Raw genomic sequence first — 24,824 nt, 5'->3', positions numbered from 1 at the left:
TATCTGGTCTATCCTGTCATTATGAACTCTTGCACCACACATCATGGACTTCATTCCCCATAAGCCACTGCACTAATCACTGCATTCACCTGGCCCTTGTTTCTCACTGCTCTGATTAGTTCTCACAGCTGCACCTCATCACTCTGACTGCATTTAAGCCACTCACACACACAGCCACCTTGCGAAGTCTTATTGTTCCTATGGTCGTAATTCTAAGCGTTTATCTCTGTGTTGGATTCGCTGTGTATGACTCTGGACTGTGTACCCCGTTATTGATTCCTGCTGCCTGCCATTGCGACCATTGCTTGAGTATTGAACTGTTTCCCGGATTACCTACGTTGTTCCTGTTTTCTGGCGTTTACTCCTGCTTGTCAACACTTCTCAATAAAGCCTTGCTAATGGATCCGCACGTCTCTGACTCCTCCTTGTGACAATATATATATATATATATATGTATATGTGATTATTGTGGACATTACATCACATCCCCTGTTAAGCAAGCGGTTCTAATACCATGATCACATTTAAACAACGGTCCGAACAGTAAAGAAGCAAGTAGTATGTCCCAAAGCTTGCCTACTATTGTGCTACATACTCAAAAGTATGTACTTTTCTTCACAAAAAGAGTACATACTTATAGGGCATAGTATAAGTAGGCGAATTGGGACGCAGCAAAACAAACCACAGTGAACATGGACAAAGAAGCTGAAGAGACCGCTTTGGTTGGCCCTGTGGATGGGAAATTTTATTATAAAAAACGAATGGATGGAAGCGTTGATAAGAGCATGGTTGTGTGCAAGCTATGCAACAAGGAATTCGCATATCACCGCAGGACATCGAGCCTATTGCTACACTTAATGGCAATATTGCACCGGTCTGTTGGACTTGGTTGAACAAAAATAAACAATATTTTGTTGCTTAAGCTTATGTATTCAGTCATTATTCAATGGTATACTAAAAATCCATATAAAAAAACTTACTTCTCACTGTTCTCAGGTCAAATATTTATATGCGATTAAAATGCGATTAATTTCGATTAATTAATTACAAAGCCTCTAATTAATTAGATTAAATTTTTTAATCGAGTCCCGGCCCTAATATATATATATATATTTTTTTTTTTTTTTTTTTTGGCAGTGTATACATAATCAAGGTATATATAATGTGCCTGTGTTTGACCAGCCTGGTGTACAAAATAAGTATATTTTCCTTAAATAGCATAGCAAGCATTTTTGTTTTAAAAAAGATATTGCATAACATGAACGATCCAGTTGATAAGTGTGCAATGCAACCAAACAATGGTCCGGTTCGTAACCTACAGCGTACATAGTGAGCACTTTAATATGAGCAGATGTTGGTTCAGGAGGAGGTGATTCAGGGCGGGTGTGGTCAGTGGCGTACAGACTCTCAAATAAGTACAAGCGTTCACTGACAGACGGAGCAGAGCACACTTTAACATGCAACCTGACAGACAGCTCATCACAACACTGGCCACAGGCTTTTAACAGCGATCTAATCAAGCAATACACTTCTCTTTTGGGATACTTATCGATTCAGAAACCAAGGCTTACAGTTGACCATCTGTTGATCAAGTAAACATCGATTGCAACAGGTAGGTTCACTCTTCCATTCGTTTTTTAGTAAAGCGGGTAAACTTTCACTCTGTATCAATCGCATTGCAGTGTTTCATTCATTGCGTCTGCTTGTTTACAGTAGGTATGTTTACGCATGCACTGTTCAATCTTTAATGACGCAAGCAGGTTCATTAATGGAAGTATGCAGAACCTCCTATTCATTCAAGCGGGAGGCATGAGGATGAAAGTTTTAACCCTCTGCGACCCAATCGCTTACATTGGTATCTTTTCTCTACACTGAAAGTGTTTTAGGAAGCCACTCGCTATAAAATAAGATGAAGATAATGATGATGTATTAAATGTTATTCTATTCCACGGTTATTTGTGACCATTGACTACAAAACCAGTCATTAGGGTCAATTTTTTTGAAATTGCTATTTATACATAACATGAAAGCTGAATAAACAAGCTTTCCACTGATGTATGGTTTGTTAGGATAGGACAAGTTGCAGCTATTTTAAAATCTGCAATATGAGGGTGCCAAAACATTAATATTGAGAAAATCGTCTTTAAAGTTGTCCGAATTCAGTTCTCAGCAATGCATATTACTAATCAAAATTAAGTCCTGATATATTTATGTTAGGAAATCTACAAAATATCTTCATGGAACATGATCTTAATATCCTAATGATTTCTGGCACAAAAGAAAAATTGATCATTTTGACCCATACTATGTATTTTTGGCTATTGCTACTAATATACCCATGTTACTTATGACTGGTTTTGTGCTCCAGGGTCACAAGTGGTTTGGTTGTGAATATTACATTACAATATTGCATGTATTATTTATACTTATTTATATTATTTATTTGATGAATTTATGAACAGAAATATGACTTTTTTTAGTCATATTGGACTGTTGTCCTCAACTGTGATAAATATTCATATTTTATCACTGACACAAAGATAATTAGGTCTTTCATCAGATTAATCTGTCAGTACATCTTGTAACTTGAACTATATATATTTATATTTTACATTAAAATAATAACTACTCACAGTGATCATATAATTGAACATTACCAGTCAAATATTTATAAAAATTATTTAGAACTACTACATTCGTTTCAAAAGTCAGTAATGGCAACATTTCTATGCATTGTTTTTTTACAAAAATAATGTTGTGCATTAATATAAATTGGTTGGTCAGCCGCTGTTCTGTGTAGTTTTTGATATGTGGCGGAGACAAAAGTCTATATAGAAATATTTGTATCTACTGTTCTACAGTGCATGACTTTAAATCTTGAAACTAAAAAATAGTAGTACAGTTAAAAACTATTAACTAATAGTAATTATTTTTAAAAACAGGCAAATCGTGTGATAGAGACTCCTTACGGTTTACTTTTATTCATTCTCAGTTAAAAAAGGCTGCAAATTCCTCTTGTATTTAATTTACTCCCTTTATATTTGTCTTTTTTTGCATCTTAAGTGGTCATTTGAACTTAAAATGATTAAAATGAAAATTTTTGTATTATAAAAATATTTTTTTATTATATAAGTTTCTATTGGTGTAGACATGATCTTAAAAATTCTAATTCTAAAAATATACTGCAGATTGGTGCCGAGAAATATAGATGGGGTTGCTGCCTCTCTTTTAAGATTTGCAGAAATTATAAGAATAGTTCATAGGTTTCAATGCAGAACTAAAGAATTCATAAAAATGAACTCCAGCAGCTGTAGTCTAATAAACGTAGATCTACCCTATGGGAATGTAGATGAAGTCAAATGTGCATCACTTAAATATAACATGCTACATTTACCATTTATGTATTTGGTAGATCCTAATCACCTTAGCATTCAATTTATACATCACTTCTTGCATTCCCTGGGAATCGAACCTATGGCCTGCTGTTGCTAACGGCGTGCTCTCAAGCTACATGAAGACTTACAATATAGCACTAACTTATTAGAAGGTTCATAGTCTAAGGGTTTGCATCAGTCTCAACGGTGGTCTTCCCACTTGTTCCCACAACTCCTGCACAGGGCATGGTTTCCGTCGCTGCTTCTCTCCCTTATCCGTTTTCCGCCAGAGAAGGGAGTGAGAAGAGAGATCACACTGCGGCCTTGGGCTTTTGTTTTTGGTATGCACTGCTGGCCGGTGGCCGGGCGCTCTTTTGCCTCAAGAGCACACATCATGCCAGACAGTTTGTCAGGAGAGAGTTGATGCACGCAGCTTCAGCCTGTCCCGCTTTCCAAGCCTTCTCTCTGTCTTCCGCTCTGTCTTAGTCTGTATTGGCGGAGAAATTTTAAGAGTTTGAGCTTCTGAGGTTAAGGGTTATGAATGGGAAGAATTGTTTCCCCATTATCAGTATGGTGGGAATGAACAGAGGATTTTACTGTAGGTGTTTGACCAACCTCTACAGCTGGTGAAAAGGTCGTCCACATTTTTGCGATTTGTATTTGTCATTATTATTGTACATTAACAATGTAATCAATGTTCTGTTTATTAAAACCAAATATGAATCTCATCATGTTAGTGTTTGTAAGCATTTTACATTTATTCCTAAATAATAACTTAACGCAGTAACAATATTTGTGAACGCATGTTCAGCTCTTATTTTTAATAGTTAAAGGGAGCATAACACACACAGTTTCACCCAATCTTATGTTAATCTTTGGTACCGTTAGAGTAGGACTGCATCCTTCATATCTCCAAAAAGTCTTTAGTTTTATCACATTTACAAAAGAAAGATACAGCTTTACGATTCTCTCAGAAAACAGCGGAGGTGCGCCGTGGGCGGAGCTAAAGATTGACAAGCATTTGCTTGCTGATTGCCAACAAAACACACACATTTCATGCCGTTTTACTTACCAGCTGCAGTTCCAAATCATGAATGGGATCCTTTATAGCTGGGGCCGCTCCATCTTTCAGTATCAATTGATTTGTAAATCCAGCATTGAACTGGGCCTTGTTTATAAAAGGTTTGTCAACAAACACGCTTGCAAAATTCAGTTTCTGCCCCAGAAAAAAAAACTGCATCTACTGTTCACATACAGTAGCTGAGCAAGGTTATTTTTGCCTTACAACCGAAACCACACTTTTTAAAGACGTTCTTCCCGAGTGCAGCCGAATGAAGCGTGTTGATGGGCACGCTCTTGTGCTCATTCTGGTCGACAGTGATGCCAGGGTTGATGATTTACAGCCCAAAAGCTCACCAAAACCTGCCCACTTCATCAGAAACTAGCCCAAAATTTTAACTGCCAAAATAATGAGATATAATTTTATTGATAAGGACCACTTTTATCTCTTTAAAAAATAATGACGACAAAATAAAATAAAGATAAATAATTTTCACAGCAATATGGATCCAAACAGGGCAAATGCATTCAAGTGAGTCAGCAAATATGCGTAAAATGTCCAGAAATCTTTTCAAAGTGGCAATCGAGAAATTAACCGATGACATTAAACCTTGGAAAAACACATGCATCAGTTTCAAGTCCACAGTAGACGTAAGTGTAAGATATTTAGATCACTTAAATAAAATAAATGAATGAATGAATATATAGTTGCACATTCAAAATCTTGCCCGTTATAGCGCCAAAACCCCATCACTCACGAGTCATCACATCTCACCAACTTAAAAGATGGTAAATTGATTTACAGGAAAAGTAAGTTGATGACTGCACTACACGTTATTTTACTGTGATACTTTGAAAACTAACATATTAAAATAACATGACTAAGATAAAAGCGAAGCAAAAAAGCAGCCCAAATTTTGTCTACCCACCCAAAGCATTATTCTCCGGTCCAAGGTGATTAAAAGAAGACTAATTGGGTGGCAACCCGCCCAATCTGGCAACACTGCTGGTCGATGTGTGGGGAGAAATGCCCATACAAGGAGTTCCACCCTTTAGGACGACATAAAAAGCCATGATCGAAGAAAAAATTCTGAAACTTGTAAGAAACCCAGAAGTGTGTATTTGGAAATACGTCCAAATTGTTTTTTGAAACTTTGGCCATGTTAGCATGGGAATCCAACTCTTTAACAGTGTAAATAACTTAGCATGCATGGAACATGGGGGGGTCCCCCCTTTAACTTTCAACTATTTTTTAATTTTTCGGGTCATCAGTCATCAAAGCTTCATAATTATAGGTCACAGACGATATACTTTAAATTTCACCAAGCTGATTACTCACTAAAAACTCCCACAGATCATGTTTTCAGGTTTTAAGGCTTATTTTGACATAACAAAGTGGTTGAATCTAAGTCTGAGTTGTTTACTATTTTTTTTTATTAGTCTTTCTATTACCACCATTATATTGTTCATTCAGACTGATTCATCCCTGACATATATAACATCCAACATTTTTGTTCTGATAAACTGTACAATAGATGGTGCGCAGGGTTATAATACAAATCAAATGTAAATAAAATACAATCACATGTGATGTCAAAACCTGTTTTTGAGGTTTCTGTACTGTATTTGAGCATAAATTAAATGTTAATTCATAGTTGTACTTAACAAAAATCTTATTTTTTTATAATGTTATGTTAAGCCATTTACAATTTTTATATCATATACAGTAAGGTAACTTACATTTAACCAGTTAACAGTTTTTTAACAATAGCATTTTATAGCATTTTCTGTATGAATTAAATTTTTGCAGTGTGTGATGTGCCTATCATGCTAATGGAAAGAGGTAATAAGTGTCTTTCAATTAGTTAATGTTGCTAATCAAATTTGCATAATTATTAATACATGAAATATTCATTATTTATAAAAAAAAATGATAAATAACAATAATTGTTTTTACCATTTTATGTGAAATCAGATGTTTCCAATTCACAACATGGCATCATGCTTTTCATGCTTTCTGTCATTTTGCAGGCGCTTGCGCTGTGTGCAGGGCATGTTTTGGCCAATTGCCTGTCTGCACTAAAACGAGGGTTCAAAAGTCCTCGGTTGACTCACTGTTGGCAGTCTGGACAGACTAACTGCCTGTCTTGGAAGTACAGTCTACAACACTGTAGGTAAGAGTCACTTTAACAGACTTCTGTGGTAAATGTATAAGAACTAACATGTGCTCCTAGAAAGACAACAGAAATTAAAATGTCTTCATGCCTCGATTCATTTTGTAAGACATGTAAATGTTCCTGAGGCAGATATGTAGGCCTTTTTAAATGCAACTTCGATTCAAACCATCACTGAGCTGTATGCAACAGGCTGAAAGTTTATTAAACTGACTTAAAATAGGCAGATATGCAAGACACGCAGCTGCTTTTCAGTATTTACAAGCTAATAATTTCAAAGAAATATTTGCTACTAAACTGACGTGAGACTAGCTTAATGAGCGTTCCTCTAGTGCAATTAGCAATGTAAAGGTCATGGGTTCAGCGATTTAACAGATCAAATCTATACCTCAAATGCAATGTGAGTTACCCTGGTCAGAAGCATGTGCCAAATGCATTTAAATGTAATTTATTGTTACAGATCATTTTAGATGTAAAACACAATTTGTATGTATTTAATTTGCTTTTTTAAAATTTTGCTGGAACAGACTGTGATAATTTAGTCCTCCTGAATTCAGTTTTGCTACCCAGTCTGCGCTGTGAATGACTTGCCAGTAATTATTAACTAAGGATAGTTCACTCAGAAATGAAAATTCTGTAATTAATTACTCACCCTTGTAATGTTTTAAACCTGTAAGGCCTTCGTTCGTCTTTAGAATACAACTTAAAATATTTCTGATGAAATCCAAGAGCTTTCTGACTCTGATTAGACAGCAACCCAACTAACACATTCAAGGCCCAGAAGGATAGTAAGGACATTGGTAAAATAGTCCATGTGACATCAGTGGTTGAACCATAACATTATGACGGTATGAAAATACTTCTTCTCTTTGCTGTCAGTCTTCAATGTGCAATCACAACAGTTTGTTTTCTTTGCACACAAAATGCATAATTAGCCTATATAACCATTGGTATTTCGTTGAAAAGAAGACCATGTTCTTTTTTCTGAGAAGTGGCTTCTTCATTCAGTTTTATAAAGGCATTTTGTATGTCACATCAGTTAAATGTATGTCATGATAAAACCTTAATATCAAACCTATACAATGAGTTTGGTCATTTTAGAGTAATGCTTAATAAATGCATTACACCCATTCAATTTTAGCCAGCTAAATCCACTGTAGATTTAGTCAACAAAAATCTTATAATATTTAGTTGACTAAAACTAGTCTAAAACCAAAACACATTCAGATGACTAAAATATGACTAAAACTAAATGGCATTTTAGTCAAAAGGCTTTTTCCCTGTTAATTTCCCACTATAAATGGAAAGCTTCCTGTCGATTGTGTATTAGGCTGCATCAGGTTTCTGTATCGATGACTGAGGAGTTCAACATGACTTGCATCAACAGTTCTCTGTTAATGATGCAAAAGCGCTGAACTTATCCGCCTTCACCATGTCCGAGTATCCCGAGGGAGACAGCCCTCTTCTTCAACTGCAGGAAGTGGACTCCAGCAGGGTGGGAGGTCACGTCCTCTCTCCTATTTTTAACTCCTCCTCTCCATCCCTGCCGGTGGAGAGCCATCCCATCTGCATCCCATCACCCTACACAGACCTCAGCCATGACTTCACCACTCTGCCCTTCTACAGTCCCGCTCTGCTGGGTTACGGCACATCACCCTTGTCCGACTGCTCATCAGTACGGCAGTCGCTAAGCCCCAGTCTCTTTTGGCCACCTCATAGCCATGTTTCCTCACTTGCATTGCATCAACAACAGGCTCGACTACAACAAAACCATCCGAATGGTGGGACGTGGACGGAACTTGTGCCACATGATCACTGCGAAGAGGAAAACAGGTATGTGGAAGCTCAATTGTTATGATTTTTTCAGTTGATTACATAACTCTGGTCTCTCAGATACATGTGTTCGCTCTGCTCCATAGCAAACCATTGGTGAAGAGGATAGCTGATGCAGAGGAGGCTTCTGCCTCTTTGAAGGGTAAAGCTGACATGCACTACTGTGCCGTCTGTAGTGATTACGCCTCTGGGTATCATTATGGCGTGTGGTCATGTGAAGGATGCAAAGCCTTCTTCAAAAGAAGTATACAAGGTATCACTCTCTGGAAACATTCATGCACTTTATTGTGTACTTACTGAATTAGTAGTATGCACCAATATTAAAGGGGACACACAATGCCAAATTTACTTTTACATACAGTTTGCATATAATTGTGTCTTAGCAGTGTTTGGACACAACCACCCTACAATGATAGAAATCCATTCAAGACCCAAAAGTCTCAACTATCAAGCCGTTTTAATTTTCTGAGCAGTATGACATCGTACTGCTCAGGCCCCGCCCACCACCATTGACAGACTGTCCCGTATTAGCATATTCCCGCCCTCAGACAGTTGTATGTTGTCCGCCATTTTCTCCACGTTCGAGAAGCTAGCAGATTTTTTGTAGTTGGATGTAAAAGTGGACATAAGAGTCTTTACTTTCTCCCGACATCAGAGTCACTGAGGACACAGCGGATTAGTTTTGTTTTTGATGGTAACACCGCCGAATACACAAAAACAGAAAAGAGGGGTGTGGTGAGCACCCCTTTAATCAAAGATGTCAATACAAGAGCTTTACCTCAGAAAAAAAAAACATATTTGGTGACCATAATCTTGAACTGTAGAGAGGAGCATTTTGGCTAAATATATGTACCATATAACATATTAATTACAATTTTTACTGTTCTTTAACATTTAAATCTGTTGAGTTTTAATGACAGACACCATTTGAATGTTTCAAAATATTTCAAAAAACAAATTGGAGTAAAAATATAATTGTCAGTGTAACTTTATTATTATAAAAACTTGTACACAAATCAGTTTAACCTTCAATATTATGGTAGTACCAACTGATTCTCATGTATATTTTACAGCATGAATTGGGAAATTAATTTTCCTTAAGAAAATTTGCCATGTACTATACATGATATTTATCCTAAATAATCAATATTAAATTGAATCGAATGAGAAATCGAATTGCAAGCCTGTGAATCAATCGAATCGCGTCATTTGTGTCAAAACCCAACCCTTTTTCTTCAGAAATGCTATTTCAGCTCTGAAATAATTGATATTAATTCATCACTTAAATGTTTTTATATAGTGATTCTAAACTATTATTTTTCCACTATCCCAAACAACCAGTGTTGAACATAACTGTGGTAGTTTAATGTCTCTACAAGGCAACTCTGCTTTACAGTCTATAAACATAGTAACAGACTTGTCATACTTGTTAAGCTCTAAACAACCGCTCAGTGAATAATAAGAAACATCTGATTCATTTTCTCAGGACACAATGAATACATCTGCCCTGCCACCAACCAGTGCACCATCGACAAGAACCGCCGCAAAAGCTGCCAGGCCTGCCGACTCCGAAAGTGTTATGAAGTTGGAATGATGAAATGTGGTGGGACTCTTTTGTTTTCCATTCCTCCCTACCAACACCCTGCCTACACCCACACAGTTACCAAATACTTCACCAGAGATTGCTGCTGAATTTGCACTTTGGAATTTATGTCACAGTATTAGGCTGCTATCATGCCATGACGTTTTGATAAGCATTGCAATGATAATGTGATAGAGCCATGATTATTTATAGATGTTGGTCAAAGGTTTCACCAAATAAACAAACCAGATAAATTACGATTTAAGATTTCACATAATAATAATCCGAACTTGTTTGAACCAGACGGTTTTGAGTGAGTTGTTTTTGAGAGTTTGGCGAGTCTGGGAAGGCTTGTTCCTCCAAAAAACAGTGCTAGCTGAATTAAGTCTGTGTTGCTGTGGAGACTGTTACCATCTATCCTCATCCGGTCCTGTAATTGCTGTTTTAGGGCAGTCTACTTTCACAGCTTTGCTTCAAGGTTAGAAGAGAAAGTGATGTACTCTCCATTTATTGGTTGATGTGGTTGTTTTGAGCTCTTGTCATATTAAACACAGTTTTATCATTCGTTTTTGCAGCTTTGGGCTTTGCCTTCTGTTCAAACAAATTTTGGTCTGAGCTAGTGGTTCTCAACCTGTTTGACTCATAGTACACATTTTTAATTGTGCAATTTATGTGGTGGTTTTCGCAGGGTTACGGCGAGATCGTAGCAGCTACCAACAAAGAGGAGCCCAGGCGAAGCGACTGGTGCGATTCTCTGGCAGGATGAGAGCGAGTGGCCCAAGATCTCAAGAGATCAAAAGCGTACCACATCCCCTCAGTGAAAATAGGGTGGTTACAATGGCGTTGAGCCCTGAGGAACTAATCGCTCGAATCATGGATGCAGAGCCACCTGAGATTTACCTCATGAAAGACATGAAGAAGCCGTTCACTGAGGCCAACGTCATGATGTCACTGACCAACCTGGCTGACAAAGAGCTCGTTCACATGATCAGCTGGGCCAAGAAGATCCCAGGTGAATGTATATCCAGATTTATTAAAAAAAAAAAAACGATTCAAATCTGCCTAAAATCCACATGGATGAGAGTTAGTCAGTCATAGCGTCAATTTGTAGACTAAACCTGCAAAGCTGTGGATTCCCTCTGGAATTTCGAATGGGGTTTTTAGAATAGCGTTTTTCCATTTATGAATACAGTAATATTCACACAATACACATATTCGGAATTTAGGATGAATTACAATTACGTCATATATGTTCAAACTAATTTTACACTCGATTTGTGTTTTTTAAATGTTGCTAACAAGTTGCTGCATAAGATGAATGAATTTCACTTCATTCATCAAGTAAACTTAGAACATGGTATGATTGTGGGTAAGTAATTGTTTTATTTGTTACGATTAATTCACGAGCAAAGGACCACGCCTCAACCAAATAGGTTAATGAATAGTTTATTGTTCAGAATGTTAGGGGCATCCTCAAGTGATGCTAACCACAGATGTTACTCATCTCAATAATCAAAAAAATGCTGTATAGCAATCATTAAGTTAAATGGTCTAAATGTGTTTATATGCATTTATATTGTCTATGGAATGCGTAGAAGTTATGTTATGTTCGTCCAATCATATCCTTCAGTCCCAGGGCCGGCCTGTCAACATATATATTTGCATACCTTCGCCCTTTTCCACCACTGAATAAAAAACATTTTAAAAAAAACAGTAGTCAGATTTTAATCTCACAATTCTGTTTTTTTTTTTTTCTCAAAAACTTTGAGAAAATTATAGTTTTTTTTCTTGGAATTATGTGATATAAACTCGCAATTCTAACTTTTTTTCTCAGAATTGTGATATAAACTTGCAATTCAGTTTTTTTTTTTCTCAGAACTGAATGATATAAACTTGCAATGTACATTTTTTGTCTCAGAATTGTGATATAAACTCAATATTCTAACTTTTTTTTTCAGAATTGTGATATAAACTTGTCAATCAAATTTTTTCATAATTGTGTGATATAAACTTGCAATTCTGACTTGTTTTTCAGAATAGAGTGATATAAACCTGCAATACAGATTTTTTTCTCCAAATTATGTGATATAAACTTGCAATTCTTACTTTTCTCAGAATTGTAATATTAGAATTGCAATTTAGTTTTTTTTCTCAGAATTGCATGAATAAAAAACTCACAATTCTGACTTGGCGATTAAGAGTTGTTGTTTTTTCAGAATTGCGTGATATAAACTTACAGTTGTGAGTTATAGTATTGCATGATATAAATTCGCAAATGCAAGAAAACAACTCTGAATTGTGAGTTTATATGCAAATTTAAGTCAAAATTGTGATTAGAAAATTGTGAGATAATAACTTGCAATTCTGAGAACCTATCAGTCTTTTTATCCCTCAGAACTGGACTTTATAACTCAACTTTAAAACAACATTATAACTTGGACTTTATAAAAAAAAAAGTCAAAATTGCGAGATATAAACTCACATTTGCAAGAAAAAAAGTCAGAATTGCGAGTTTATATCTCAAAGTTCCGATTTTATTTCTCGCAAGTGCGCAATTGTGTGTTTATATTCATCTATTCTGACTTTATAACTCACAATTGCAAGTTCATATCTCGCATTTCTAACTTTATTTCTCACAAGTGCAAGTTTATATCTCACAATTCTGACTTCATCTTGCTATTCTGACTTTATATCTCAAAATTGTGTTTATATCACGCAATTCTGAGAAAAAAGTCAGAATTGTGAGATATAAACTCGCAAATGTGAAAAAAGTCAGAATTATGAGATACAGACTCAAAGTAATGACTCATAAAGTCAGTATTGCATGATTTTATTTCTCACAATTGTGAGTTTATAGCCCGCAATTCTGACTTTATAACTTGTACAACAAATCATCAATAAATCATGCAATTCCGAGATAGAATTGCAAGTTTGTATCACACAGTTCCGAGAATAAAGTCAGAATTGCGAAATTAGGCATTTCTAAAATGAGCTTGCATAGTAATGTTTTCTAGCTGGTAATGAAACACATCTGACAGTTTTGACTCAGCCCTCCACCAACGCCATCTTTTATCGTGTCAATGGTTAGCCTCTGGTCTGCCTGTGTGCCTTCATGTGTTTCTGGAAAGTGATTTGCAGGGAGTGTGTAATCTTATGCTTTCAAAGCTACCCTGCCTTTAATCATTTTTTAAATGTATTTGATGTTTTTCTTGGCTGATTTATCATTTTACTGAATACTTAGCTTTTAGAATGGGCAGAGTTTTTATAAGTGAATCACCATGTTCTGATTCTGAACATGAGCGGTTTGTTTATTCTGAGAGCACCAGCAAACCATCCCTCAGATTCTTCTTCGATCCCCAGGGATGAGCACCTTGTGTGAGCCAGTGAAGCACTGCCTGCTGAAATTAACTACTGTAATAATCGTCATGACATGTGAACTATTGATTAGGTTTGGATGCTATGGGTTGAGTGAAACTGTTTCTGGATTTGTATGCAGTTGTTAATAAGTGCTTGTTTCTCCCGGCAGGTTTTGTGGAGCTCAGTCTGTTTGACCAGGTCCATTTGTTGGAGTGCTGCTGGTTAGAGGTGCTGATGCTGGGACTGATGTGGCGGTCTGTTAATCACCCTGGAAAGCTTATTTTCTCCCCAGACCTCAGTCTCAGCAGGTAACTAGTGTCAGCTAATTGTGTTTATCCATCCCATTGCCTAATTTATGAACAGGCACATCCATCTCTCTGTGCTTTGAATAATTTTTTATTCTCACATGTTTTAGATGGTCAGTATTTTTATGCAGCTGTCAATTTTGTTCTTTGTGCCAGTATTGTATAAGATATATTTAAAGGGATGGTTCATGCAAAAATGAAAATTGTGTCATTAATTATTCACCCTCATGTTGTTTTAAACCTGTAAGACTTTTATTCATCTTCAGAACACAAATTATGATATTTTTAATGAAATCCAAGAGCTTTTGTGTAGAATTTGTGTAGAATATCCTAAGAACACTACGGTGGCCAAGAGAGCTCAACATGTGCACATTTTTTCTGTTTCCTGATCATATGATCATATGAAAATACACAATTACTGTAACTGTGAAACGTTATGTAAGCTGGCAGTTTTTACAACTTCCCTTACCAAAATTAACCATGGTTTTACTATTAAAATAAACTAATAGCTTATATACAGTGCAGTTCAAAAGTTTGGGATCAGTAAGAATTTTAATGTTTTTTAAAGAAGTTTCTTATGCCCATCAAAATGCATTTATTTTAACAAAAATGCAGGAAAAAATGGTATTATTGTGAAATATTATTTTAATGTAAAATAATTGTTTGTCTATGCAAATATATTTTAAAATGTTATTTATTCATGTGATACAAAGCTAAATTTTCAGCAGCATTACTCCAATCTTCAGTCTCACATAATCCTTCAGAAATCATTCTAATATGCTGATTTATTATCAGTGTTAAAAGCAGTTGTGCTGCTTAATATTTTTTGGGGATTATTTAATAAATAAAAAGGTAGAAAGACCAGCATTTAATTATAATAGAAATAATTTGTAACAAAATAAGTTATTTAAAAGTTTGTGGTCAGTAAATGTGTATTCTTTCTTTTTTTTGGAAAGTAATTCATACTTATTCACCAAGAATGTGTTAAATGGATAAAAAGTGATAGCAAAGACTTACATTGTTAGATTTCTATTTTGAATAAATGCTGTTTTTTAAACTTTGTATTCATCCAAGAATCCTGAAAAAAAATCACACAAAAATATTACACTGAAATATATACACTGAAGACTGGATTAATGGCTAATGAAAATTCAGCTTTGCATTATGGAATAAATTATATTTTAAAATATATTAAAATAGAAAACTATTATTTCAAACTGTAATAATATTTCACAATTTTACAGTTTTTTCTGTATTTTGACCAAGTAAATGCCGTCTTGATGAGCAAAAGAGATTTCGTGAAAAAACATTAAACATTGCATTATATATAATATATGCTATTTAATTATTATATAAAATAAATGCAAATGCAAATAAAAATGGTTACTATAGTTAAACCATGGTAAATTAAAAACACTAACCATACTTATGGTAATCAATGCACCACCATTGTGTTCTGTGCTTGCAGCACGTTTTTGCGTTTGGTTGTGTTGTTTTTGCAGCATGTTTCTGTATCTGGTTGTGTTGCGAGTACTTGCAGCATGTGTGCTGTCAAACTGATGAAGATGTTTTCTTAATTTGCTGGTGCTTTTTCTATTTGCATGTGTTTTCTTAAAGGGATAGTTCAGCCCAAAATGAAATTTTTTTGTTTATCTGCTTACCCCCAGGACATCCATGATGTAGGTGACTTTGTTTCTTCAGTCGAACACAAACAAAGACTTTTAACTCAAACTGTTGCAGTCTGTCAGTCATATAATGGCAGTCAATGGGACCCATGGCTTTGAGAGTAAAAAAAAAACATACACAGACAAAACCAAATTAAACCCTGCGACTTGTGATGATATATTGAACACACAAAACAATCGGTCTGTGCAAGAAACTGCACAGTATTTATATCATTTTTACCTCTGATCCACCGCAATGTCCAACTGTCCAACACGAAGAGCAAGCAACCATAACTTCAGTCGATCAGGCTCAAAAGTTGAAAAGGTGAAACGTCAACACTCCCAGATGAGTTGGCTCAAGCAAACATAATATTGTAGTTCTTAATCAGTTGCAACAATCAGGATAAGCACAAGTAATTACCATTTTGAGTAGCCGTCGTACCCACAATCTCTCTGCGCTCACACGCCGGCTGTTGTGAATGTGCTCAGGACAGTTGGACATTGCGGCGGATCAGAGATAAAAAATGATATAAATACTGTTCAGTTTCTTGCACAGACTGATTGTTTTGTATGTTAAGACCTCAGTGTATTGTCACGAGCCGCAGGGTTTAATTAGGTTTTGTCTGTGTATGTTTTTTTGACTCTCAAAGCCGTGGGTCCCATTGACTGCCATTATATGACTGACAGGCTGCAACGGTTTGAGTTCAAAATCTTCGTTTGTGTTCTACTGAAGAAACAAAGTCACCTACATCTTGGATGCCCTGGGGGTAAGCAGATAAACATCACATTTTCATTTTTGGGTGAACTATCCCTGTAAGTTGCAGCGTGTTGAGCTCTCTCGACCACTGTAGAATACAGCTGTGAAACAAAATCAGCAGTTTGGCCAGATGTGTCAGAGCAAGTGCAAGGCTCTGTGTGGTGGGAGTTAGAGAGCTGTGGGAAGACAGGAACTGGTTTTGCCATGGCTTGCGTATTATCACGCCTCCCTCTACTCCGCTGCCCTTTGTACCCTCTAACACAGTGTGTACCCATGTTGTAATGTGAGAAAAAAATTGGGCCAGGGTTACAGATGCTCGGCAGACTTTATACAGAACTACACTTCCAAACCATTCAAGTCATGGGAGGGCTGTAAATACGCTCACCATCTGATATGCTGCCAGACATTTACTGTATTTTCATGGGCTGCATTTTGGATAGGAAATTCATCGTATCAGAGCCAACTGGATCCCTGAGTTTAACTTGGTGTACTGCTTGTCAACATCAAGTGGCAAAAAACAATGCATGCTTTCTGTCTGACTACTACTGCCATTAATGACTCTCAATATTATTCGACAAATTCCCCAAAAGTATACCTAAATGTAGTATTGATTTACAAAGACTCAATTATTTTGCAACCCTGGCTCTTCCTTAATGCTAAAAGGAAGTTCTCACAAGTTTTAATGAAGTGCCATTCCCAGCCTCATTCACTCCTGCAAACCCAATTGCAGCACCTCTCAGCGCTTCAGAGAGCACTAGTCCTGTGATTTTCCATTGACGCTATATACAGACTTTGCCGTCCGTTCTTTCAGTAGGTGCCAGGTTTGGAATAAGACTTCTGAGGTTTGAGTTTTGGGCTCTGATGGTGTGAAGCTAATTTGCAAGACTGCTGAATGTCTTTGTGTTTGTCAGGGACGAAAGCAGCTGTGTGCAGGGGTTTGTGGAGATCTTTGATATGCTGTTGGCAGCCACGTCCAGGTTCAGAGAACTGAAGTTGCAGAGAGAGGAGTACGTGTGTCTCAAAGCCATGATCCTGCTCAACTCCAGTGAGTGTTCTTCTCATTAAGCCTTTTATGAAATGTGCATGCATTTTCACCACTTGTATTGCTAAAACAAATGTAGTTTTATTGGAAAAAAATGAATGTGTATGTTTTGTTGACCTTCCCCATAGGACAGACAAATCACAGTGGATCTTAAGCAAAGAAATCAAATAGAATGTATTCACAATACTTTCTTAAAAACAGTGCATGTTAAGTATTTAAGTATGATCTATGATTAGAAATACGTTGTCAACCGGTAGAGATTTTGGACTATCACGGTGAAGACGGTGCATCTTATTTTGCTGCTTTTTAGGCCTTGAATGGTAAAATACTCTCATTTGTCTAAATGCAGTTTAGGTCTTAAGTGAAAGCAAACAGCTGAGTAAGAAAATACATGTGTAACAGTATATTGGAATCGGGCAGCTCTTAAAGTGATAGCAGTCTAATGTTCCTGCTGTCTGTCTTTCATGTTAATCAAATTACAAAAGAGAGAAAATCTTTCACAGCTCTTGACTAAATCACTTTTGTAATTTTAAAAAGAAGAAATGTACACAGTGCAGAATATGCAGTGTTTTTATACATTTGATTACTTTATTCAATGTATAAAATAGCGTTTGTTATTTATTTGTTCTACTGTAGTTTTTTGTCCTACTGCTTGTAATAATTAGTTTTTTCATTTTTATTTAAAATTTAGGCTAGTATTAGGTTTTTTGATGATATTAACAGTGGTGACAAGAATGATGAAATAAAATTTCTATTGTGTCCAGATTTTAATGTAATAAAGACCTTATTTAATGCAAAAATAACTACACTGTGATATACATAATTACCATTAAATAAAATTACCCATATCTTTATATAAGATTTTGGTCTTATATTTTGGTCAGATCGAGAATCATTTGATTTAGATTGTAACTTCGTAGCAGGTTTGTGAATCTTTTGCTTTAGACGGAACTTTGGAGCATGGATCGCAAATCATTTGATTTAGATTGGAATTTCGGAGTGGGTTCGTGAATCTTTTGCTTCAGAACGGAACTTCGGAGCTCAAATTGCAAATAATTTGATTTAGATTTAAACTTTGGAGTGGATTCGTGAATCTTTTGCTTTAGACGGAACTTTGGAACACGGATTGCAAATCATTTGATTTAGATTGGAATTTCGGAGCAGGTTCGTCAATCTTTTGCTTTAGACGGAACTTCAGAACACTGATTGCAAATCATTTGATTTAGACTGGGATTTCGGAGCAAGTTCGTGAATCTTTTGCTTCAGAACGGAACTTCGGAGCGTGGATTGCAAATCATTTGATTTAGATTGAAACTTTGGAGCGGGTTCGTGAATCTTTTGCTTTAGATGGAATTTTGGAACACGGATTGCAAATCATTTGATTTAGATTGAAACTTTGGAGCAGGTTCGTGAATCTTTTGCTTTAGACGGAACTTCAGAACACGGATTGCAAATCATTTGATTTAGACTGGGATTTCGGAGCAAGTTCGTGAATCTTTTGCTTCAGAACGGAACTTCGGAGCATGGATTGCGAATCATTTGATTTAGATTGAAACTTCGGAGTGGGTTCGTGAATCTTTTGCTTTAACGGAACTTCGGAGCATGAATAGCAAATCATTTGATTTAGATCGGAACTTCGGAGCACGGTTCGCGAATCATTTGATTTGGAAGGGGATTTTGGAGCAGGTTCGTAAATCTTTTGCTTCAGACAAAACTCTGGAGTGCCCAGCGCGAATCATTTGATTTAGAGCGGAAATTCGGAACGGGTTCGTGAATCTTTTGCTTCAGAATGGAACTTCAGATCGCGGGTTGCGAATCATTTGATTTAGATCGGGATTTCAGAGCAGGTTCGCGAGTCATTTGATTTAGAGCTGAACTTTGCGTATCATTTTATTAGTATGTTTTTGCTTATCTATTTATCTTTTTTATAATTTGAAAGATAAGACATTGAAGTCCTTGAAAATCAAAAAGGTAGTGCTTGAAAAGTCCTTTAAAGTATCTGTACGAACCACCCTGAGCAGTGATTCTCACACAGGAGAAGTGGGTACTCTTACCGTCTCTATCATCAAAAATCTAAACAAAATGCTGACCTCCACAAAGCCGTAATAAATAGTGTTCACTCGAGACCCGTAACTCAGAAGTTTACCACTATCCTTGCTTTAATTAAAGGGAGTGTTGGCAAGGCCAGGCAAAGAAAACGCTCACGCGCTGTAAAGTCTTAATGGGGACAACATGCCTTTTCTCCACGCTTTTAACTCAAGTATCTATTTCATAGCAAATGCTTAGTGTTTATTGCCTGAAGGAACCAGTATTTCTTTCTGCTCTGAACATTTGATCTGTCTTTTCCTCATGCATTATCTCTTCATTCTCAGCCCCCAACAGCTGTCTTCACTTTGTCCCCTCAGTATCGCTTATGTGATCACTCCAGATGTGTTGCGTTGTTTTTGAATGGGATATTCTTTGGATTGGATGCTTATTTGGGTATCACCCTGTATTATTTCAAATGGTTGTAAATGTCAGCATCTTACAGCTTTAATCTCTGAGAGCCTGCACTTGTGCGTCATTGCAGACATGTGCCTGAGTTCGTCGGAGGGAGCAGAGGAGCTGCAGAGCCGCTCGAAGCTGCTGTGTCTGCTGGACTCTGTGACGGATGCTTTGGTTTGGGCCATCTCAAAGACGGGCCTGAGCTTCCAGCAGCGCTCCACCAGACTAGCCCATCTGCTCATGCTGCTCTCCCACATAAGGCACGTCAGGTACAGACAATAAAATCTTTGAACAAGGAACTGTTGATGCAAGTGACTTCTTTGAGTTCACATCATGCTGGATTTTCACTTAGAGAAGGTGGCTTGTGCTTCACATGCAATATTTAATCTGAAGACTGCAAAATTTATATATTTATTTGGTCAAGAATTATGGATGCAAAAATCACTGAAATTGCAGCTGCTAATTATACTCTGATGACAATTATAGTTCATTTGGACACTTAGTCTGCTACTTACCATTTTTTAATGGTGATCAAGCGATTACTGTAATTGTCTGCTTTAATTAAAACATTGTCAATTATCTACAGGGGTGTTTTTTTTTTTTTCAGTTTTTAGGGTGCTGTATACAAAATAGTAGTTTTTAAAGTAGCTTTTCCAGTTGCTAATTAGGGCCCAAGCACCAAAGGTGTGTAAGTTGACATTCTTCTTTTGCTACTCTTGAGTCTATGGCAGCCCAAGTTATGAAATTTGGCACACAGATAGAGGATAGTCTCAGCATTAACTATAGTGAGTTTGGAGCCTCAGCAACAGTTTAAAGATAATAACTTTTGATCCATAAATTTCAGAAGCAAAATTCTTTTTTCCTCTGATTTCTTGTCAAATAGACACCAAAATCTTATATTCTATCGGCCAAACTTTTTGCCAATTTTTCATAGTTTAAAAAAAATCTACTTTTTTTTAAACTTGTCTTGATAGTTTGTCTGATTTTAACCAAAATTGGTTCAGATCATCTTTAGACAATGCTGGTAAAAAGTTAAGAAATTTAAGTTGATCAGTCAAACTGCTCTCAAGTAACGTGGAAACTAATGGACTTGAGGCTATATTTCCACAACGGTTTAGCATATTGGGACCAAAATTGGTGTGTGTTATAATAACCATGACCTGAGGCTACCTGCACAGTTTTTGTGCAGCGCCACCTAGTGTAGTGTATCTAACTACTTTTTGCAAAAAAGTTAGCTTGAAAGTACTGAAAACAGTTTTTTCAAAAGGTTAGCTTGTGTTAAATGCTCTTTAACCAATGAGCTTATCCACCTTCTTCTGGTTAATGAGCTGCTGTAGGGAAATAACGACAAATAACAACGCGCAGTAAATGGTCAAACTGTTTGCACTACAAACCAGTGTGTTCATAATTAAGACAGTATATTAAAATAATATAGTAAGACACACCAATTTACAGCTAAAAATAGCTGGACACGGATGTGACCGGAAGCAAGACCCAAAAAATGTACTTCTGTTTCTTCTTCTTCCGCTTGAGTCTATGGCCACCCATAAAACCACTTGCGGGAAAGTTCTGAAATTTGGCACACTGATAGAGAACAGTCTCAGCATTAACCATAGTAAGTTTGGATTCACTCAGTCACTCTAGCGGTTTAAACAGTTTAAATTTGCACTCATGTTTACGCTAATAACTTTTGAACCATACATTTTAGAAGCAAAATTTATAAATTTTCTTCTAATTCTTTGGCTCTTACCGAGTCAAATGGACACCAAAATTTAAATTTCTACAGGTCAAGATTTTTCAAATTTTTTAATAGTTCAAAAAAATCTTTTTCAAACTCATCCTAGATGGTTTGTCTGATTTTCACCAAAATTGGCTCAGATTGTCTTCAGACAATGCTGGTAAAAAGTTAAGGAATTCAAGTCGATTAGTCAAACTGCTTTAGAGTAACACAGAAACAAATTTGATGAAACGGAAAAAAGGACATGAAGCTATATCTCCACAACGGTTTAGCATATTGAGACCAAACTTGGTGTGTGCTATAACCATGACCTGAAAGTTTTGACCTGTGACTACCTGCACAGTTTTGGTGCAGTGCCACCTAGTGGTCAGAAGATATGCTTATAACTTATGAATGGTTTGGCCAAAAAAAAAAAAGTCTGTTTAGATTCGGCACAGCATGCTGTCTATACCTAATTTTGTTCCATATAATCCTTTAAAAAAATAAAAGTTATCTTGAACTACAAGCCACATTTATTCTTCAAAACATTAGCTCAAGTGTAGTATTGAGCCAATGTTGTAGCCTTTTTCAAAGGGTTAGCTTACAGTATTAAACTACTTTAAATAAGTAACTTGTACTGTATCTAACTACTATTCGCAAAAAGTTAGCTTGTATTAAATGCTCTTTAACCAATTAGCTTATCCACCTTGTTCTTCAACATGAAAGTAGGCGTATGGGCAAGACTTTATATTAGCAGCTATAGGGAAATTAAAGAGAAGAATAGCATTGTGTGGTAAACGGTAAAACAGTTTGCACTACAAACCAGTGTGTTCATAATTAAGATGGTACATCAAAATAATGTGGTACGACACACCAATTTTGCTATATCGAGCAGCAAAACAAGCTGTTTTGTACAGTTAAAAAACTGCTGGAAGCTAATGACACTGGAAGCAAGACCCATAAAATTTACAAATGGCCACGCTCACTTTTAGAGGAAAATAGGGTGGTTAGCCTGTTGCTGTACTATAGCTATTTGTAACTGTATATTCTATAAGTATTTGTAACTGTATATCCACTGTCTGTAGTAACAAAGGCATGGACCACCTCCACTGCATGAAGATGAAGAAGATGGTTCCTCTGTACGACCTGCTCCTGGAAATGCTGGACGCTCACATCATGCACAGCTCACGTCTGTCTCACTCCGGCCCTCAAGCGGCTCCTGTTCCCAAAGAGAGCAAAAGCGTCCAGGAGCCCTTTGCCTGCACTTCTCAGAATGTAGGGACCTTAGGACCCTAAACCATTTCTGGTGAGCCATAGCAAGAGTGAATAAAGTTTTTCTGTTGGAAATGGCTGTTTGTACGGTTATTTCATAGTATGCTGCCAACTAAAAATCTTACATAAATGTACAAGCGGAAAAAAAACATCAGTGTTAACTTGCTCTTCTTTCTATCCAGCGCTGAAGAATGATCTATAGTTTCGGGAGAATGGACAACAAAAACAGCCACACAAAAAGAGTGGAATAGGACTTCTCAAGATGAAAAACATTGCTGTGAAATCCTCTTTTTTTTTTAGGTTTTATGTATTCTGAACCACAAAAAAAAAGGAATGTATTTTTTACAAAATCTTAACTTTTGCTGGTGGTTTGGAAACCAATTACTGCTTGTTTGGGTTTAGGATTTCAAAAGATTTTTGAAACGTAACATGCAGTGAGATATCTGACTGTCACCTCATGCATCCATTCACATGAAATCTGCACCACATTGAAATGTACAGTTTCTACTTTTCCATTTTCTCTTTCTAGCACATTTGCAACTGGCTTTTTGTAAAAGGAAACAGCAGCGTCACTCTGATGCCCTCATCAACTGACTATTGACGACACTGTCAGAACAAACAGATCAGATGTCATCACTTGCAAAATGATAGTATTGATAGACAGTCATTGCTAAAGATGAGAGCTGTTTGTATGCAATGGGAGCAAAGACTAAATTCTGGACCAAAGGCTCGGAAACACTGAATCAAGACCTGAACGTCACACGTAGTAAGTTTCATTTGCATCTATTACTTTTAACAAAACAAACTACCTTCTTTTATCCTGCTCTCTATCCAGTAAAACCCCTTTAACACCATAAAGGCCTTGTACAAAACATTTATACAATTTCTAGAGACAGCGCACTCTATTGCTACTGTTCCACTGTGAAAACCTTCTGTTTGTAAGATGCACCACAACCAACTACCAAAAAAAGTACTTGTGAAATTGCACTTTAAAAGTAATATCTAAAGACCTGTTTTAAGATTCAAGAAAAATGAAAATATTGCAGTGCCTACAGTGATTCTAGCCTATACGGTTTGGTTTAAGATGACCGTTAGGAGAAATTTGATAAACCAAACCTACACATCAGAAGCAAAAATATAGATGTTACATTACGTAATTTTACTAAACGCACAAAGTATTTATGAATGTTGTATCTGCCGGCAGCCATTTGAATTTCTGTTGTTTTGATATTAAGCGCTAATATTGATTTAGCCATTTTTGGCAACTAAGCATTAAAGACCAGCTCTAATACGGATTTGTTGTAGACAATGTTTATTTTTAAACACAGAACAAAAGTTTAATTTGTAAAACATTTTCCAAATTAACTTTCTGTACATGTCTTTGTGTTCTACCTTCAGTGCATATGTAACTGTGTGTTATTTACACAGAGGTGTATTAAAATGTTTTCATGTGCATTAAATGTATTTTTGTTTTGGGCTTTGGAAACATGTTCATTGCGATCACATAAAATTTAAAAAAGGAGACCACAATCTCTAAACAGCAGTGTGCAAACTGTGGCTGAAGTTTCAAACTTATAATCTTTAATCAGTGCATAAATCTAGAAATATTTTTCAAAACTGTCAGTGATTTACATTCAAGCTCGTACAATGATTGATATTTTTCTTTACAGCATTGGGACAAAAACTTTGACCACATCCAACTTAGTATGGCTCTCAAAGGGGAATAAATAGTATAAAATCAATTATATAAATACAACCGTTAAAATATTCCTGGGACAAAAGTGAGGTGCTTCGCATGTTCGAGTCACGAAAACAGCTCTGTTGATGAGAGACTTATGTGGGAGGAGGACCGTTGGTGTAGCGCAACATGGGGTGGAAAGAACGGGCAAAATTGTTGGAAAAGGTACAGCTGTAGTCGTCTTCAGAAAGAGGGACCAAGCAGGCCAGAACCAACAGCAGGATAAACAGGAGATGCAGAGGGAAAGCCGCTCGCAGGACCCGATAGAAGAACGATCGCTGAGGTGATGGTTCACGCTTTGTCCTGAAACAGAAGGAAAAGGGCAGCTCTTTTTTAGCAAATCTCATCTTATTTAAAACATAAATGTGTATCTATACTGCGTTTATGAATTATTTGCTTATGTAGTATACTGGCCATTCTACATCTTTTTTTCCACTATATGCAAATTAAATAATGTTCAAGGGAC

At 36.4% G+C, this 24,824-nt stretch overlaps 2 protein-coding genes across 3 annotated transcripts in view; one reads left to right on the top strand and one right to left on the bottom strand.

Annotated features, from left to right (window-relative positions):
* The first annotated feature begins 1,457 nt into the window (after positions 1 to 1,457).
* Positions 1,458 to 24,426, top strand: esr2a (estrogen receptor 2a). Of its 2 annotated transcripts, XR_012357525.1 has the most exons (12): positions 1,458 to 1,612; positions 6,465 to 6,607; positions 7,938 to 8,440; positions 8,527 to 8,693; positions 9,927 to 10,043; positions 10,711 to 11,034; positions 13,549 to 13,687; positions 17,017 to 17,150; positions 19,717 to 19,900; positions 22,434 to 22,654; positions 22,803 to 23,386; positions 24,291 to 24,426. XR_012357525.1 is itself a non-coding variant. In XM_073852887.1 (11 exons), the coding sequence occupies exons 3-10, from the start codon at positions 8,040 to 8,042 to the stop codon at positions 22,642 to 22,644; spliced, it is 1,677 nt and encodes a 558-aa protein (XP_073708988.1). In that variant the 5' UTR covers positions 1,458 to 1,612; positions 6,465 to 6,607; positions 7,938 to 8,039; the 3' UTR covers positions 22,645 to 22,654; positions 22,803 to 24,097. The 2 variants fall into 2 exon arrangements, 1 of the variants encoding a protein (XP_073708988.1); XM_073852887.1 differs by lacking the exon at positions 24,291 to 24,426 and having other exon boundaries at positions 22,803 to 24,097.
* Positions 23,916 to 24,824, bottom strand: part of syne2a (spectrin repeat containing, nuclear envelope 2a) — a 136,430-nt gene continuing 135,521 nt past the window's right edge. The window contains exon 115 of the mRNA XM_073816637.1: positions 23,916 to 24,661. Within this exon, the coding sequence (XP_073672738.1) occupies positions 24,454 to 24,661 (208 nt within the window). The 3' untranslated portion in view covers positions 23,916 to 24,453. The remainder of the gene's footprint in view (positions 24,662 to 24,824) is intronic.

This window comes from Garra rufa, chromosome 13, assembly GCF_049309525.1.
Source record: "Garra rufa chromosome 13, GarRuf1.0, whole genome shotgun sequence".
In the NCBI taxonomy this organism is placed as follows: domain Eukaryota; kingdom Metazoa; phylum Chordata; class Actinopteri; order Cypriniformes; family Cyprinidae; genus Garra; species Garra rufa.
The sequence above is the reverse complement of the archived record's forward strand: the minus strand, read 5'-3'. Positions and strand labels throughout refer to the sequence as shown.